Source organism: Setaria viridis, chromosome 5 (genome assembly GCF_005286985.2).
Source record: "Setaria viridis chromosome 5, Setaria_viridis_v4.0, whole genome shotgun sequence".
Classification (NCBI taxonomy): domain Eukaryota; kingdom Viridiplantae; phylum Streptophyta; class Magnoliopsida; order Poales; family Poaceae; genus Setaria; species Setaria viridis.
The window spans coordinates 27,534,757-27,537,501 of NC_048267.2; the positions used below are offsets into that span (position 1 = coordinate 27,534,757).

The 2,745-nt window shown below is 51.5% G+C and overlaps 1 protein-coding gene across 1 annotated transcript; it reads left to right on the forward strand.

Moving 5' to 3' along the window:
• Window positions 1-206: 206 nt before the first annotated feature.
• LOC117855928 (FBD-associated F-box protein At5g60610) lies at window positions 207-2,475 on the forward strand. Its single transcript, XM_034738327.2, has 3 exons — window positions 207-1,477; window positions 1,580-1,723; window positions 1,842-2,475. Exons 1-3 carry the CDS (start codon window positions 431-433, stop codon window positions 2,223-2,225), a joined length of 1,575 nt encoding a protein of 524 aa, XP_034594218.1. The 5' UTR covers window positions 207-430; the 3' UTR covers window positions 2,226-2,475.
• Window positions 2,476-2,745: the final 270 nt, after the last annotated feature.

Here is a 2,745-nt window from a genome sequence, read left to right on the forward strand (position 1 = left end):
TTTTACCTTTTTATATAGGGACATATTATTGTAAAATTTAACCGGCTGCATATGCATGGCATCAACACATCTTTAAAAAAATATTAGGCTGATATGAACATGTAAAATCAGTTGGATATAAATTTTACAATGGATGGACCTATGTCATGAGGGTAAAAATATCTTTTCATGTCCAACTTAACACTGTTGATGGCATATAGGGAATAAATTTTTGAGTCGATTGTAAATAAGGAAGGTAAACTTTTTCGATGGTGTAAATTTCAAGGGTAAATAAGGAATTTTCTCCCAGATCGAGACCTAGGAGGCTGGCTAATCCCCACTCCACCCGGCTACTCCACAGTCCGCCGCCGCCACACCGAGCGACAACAGCTCCCATTCCCCAACCCAAAATCCAGCCCAAACCCTTGTCCCACGGAGCAAGGCGGCCGCCATGGAGCAGCAGCATCCGCCGCCGCTGATCACCATGGAGGCGATGCTGGAACAGATGGTGAGTCTCGGCATGGGCGCGGAGATGGTGAACCCCGCCATGGACCTCATGTACGACTTCCTGGGCACCTTTCTCCCCAGCCCGCCCGTCTCCGCCACCGCCTCCCTCTCTGCCGACTCCTCACCCCCCGGCGGCGGCTCCGAGGACCACCTCAGCGCCCTACCGGACCAGATCCTCCGCAACGTCGTCTCGCGCCTCCCCGCCAAGGACGCCGCGCGCACCGCCATCCTCTCCTCTCGCTGGCGCCCGCTCTGGCGCTCCGCGCCGCTCGTTCTCGTCGACGCCCAGCTCCTCCAATCGGCCGGCGCCGAGGACTCACCCCTGCGCGCGGACTTCGGCTCCGTCACCGCCGCCGTGTCCCGCGTCCTGGAGGTCCACCGGGGCCCCTTCCGCTTCGTCCACCTCACCCGCAGCTCCATGGGCGCGCACCGCGCCGAGCTCGCGCTCTGGCTCGACCTCCTCGCCGTCAAGGGCGTCGAGGAGTTCGTCTTCGTTAACCGCCCCTGGCCGCTCGACGTTCCCCTCCCCGCTACGATCTTCAGCCTTGCCTCCGTCAAGCGCCTCTACCTCGGGGCTTGGAGGTTCCCTAACACCTCCGCTCTCCCGCGCGGCACGGCGTTCCCGCACCTGCTTGATCTCGGCCTCGGCTGCGTTGCCATGGAGGATAGGGACTATGACTTCATCCTCGCCAGGAGCCCCATCCTGGAGACCCTTGTGGTTTACGCGAGCCAGAAGCATGTGAACCTCCGCATCATCAGCCGCAGCCTGCGGTGTGTGCAGCTGTGCATGTGCATTGTCCATGGCGTCTCCCTGGTGGACGCCCCGAGTCTGGAGCGACTCTTCCTGTGGGACGCGAGAGTGCCGACTCCTCGCGCGATCGATAAGAAAATCTGCACCAGGGTCAAGTTTGGCCATGCGCCCAACCTGTGTTTTGTGGGATACTTGGTGCCTGGAGTACATGTTCTTGAGGTTGGCAACACCATCATCAAGGTGCTGTTTCTTCATTCCCCTTCTTTCAGCAATGGTTGCTACTTTACATCTATGCATCAAAGGTTGTGTGATATTTACGTTGCAAAATTGAATGGATTGCAGGTTGAGACAAGAGCAAGCCCAAGTACCATCGTCCCAAGCGTCAAGGTATTGGCCTTGTTGGTGCATTTTGAAGTTCGCAATGAAGCCAAAATGATTCCCAGCTTCCTCAAATGCTTTCCCAACATACAGACACTGCATATCAAGGTGAATTGAACCACTCCTTGGTTATATTGGCGTACAATTGTATCACCATCATTTGATTGCTGCTTAGCTGAATTGTCCATCACTAACTAGCTGAACCACCAATTGATTTGGTTTGCAGTCTGCGAAAAGTGATCAACCAGCTGGTAAGCTCAATCAGAAGTTCTGGCAAGAGCACAGTGGCATCGAATGCGTGCAATCACACATCAGGGAGATGGTTTTCCATGAGTACCGTGGGGAGCATAGCGAGCTTTCCTTCCTGAAGTTCATCCTGAAGAATGCGCAGGTGCTGCGGGATATGGTCATTGTATTTGTCAGAGGTAGTTTATCTTCAGGGGACAATGCAGCAGCCAAACTGATGAAGGATCTATCATCTGTGAAAAAGGCCAGTGAAAACTGTAGACTGGTGATCATGGAGAGCAGTATCTCTAGGGGTGGTACTTCTTGGAGCTGCCAAGTAGCATCAAATTTTGATGTCGCTGACCCTTTTTATTACTGCTACTGAACCCAGCATGGCCTGTAGCCCTGTATGTCTCATGATCCAAGCTAGCTTTGCCTGCAAGTAGATTGTGTTCTGTTCCAAGAAACTATTTCAGACTGTTGGCATGTATTTTTCTGAAGATACTGCAGGTTCCCAGCAGCACATATAGCATGAGCTTAGTGCTTGAAGTTAGCAGGACCGAGACTATTTTGATGGTCAATGTACTTGGTAATTTGGTACTGTTACCCTTGTGATCCTCTGGTGATTCTGGTTTCTTCTCAATGTTTCAAAAAAATATATTCTGGTTTATTTTGATGTGATGTGACCGCCATTGCTGTGATGCAAGTTATGTTGGGTTGTTTGGATGCGAGGTACTAAACTTTAGGAGGGTCATATCGGATGTTCGGACGCTAATTAGGAGGACTAAACATGAGCTAATTATAAAACTAACTGCAGAACCCCTATACTAATTCGCGAGACGAATCTATTAAGCTTAATTAATCCATCATTAGCAAATGATTGCGGTAGCACCACATTGTCAAAT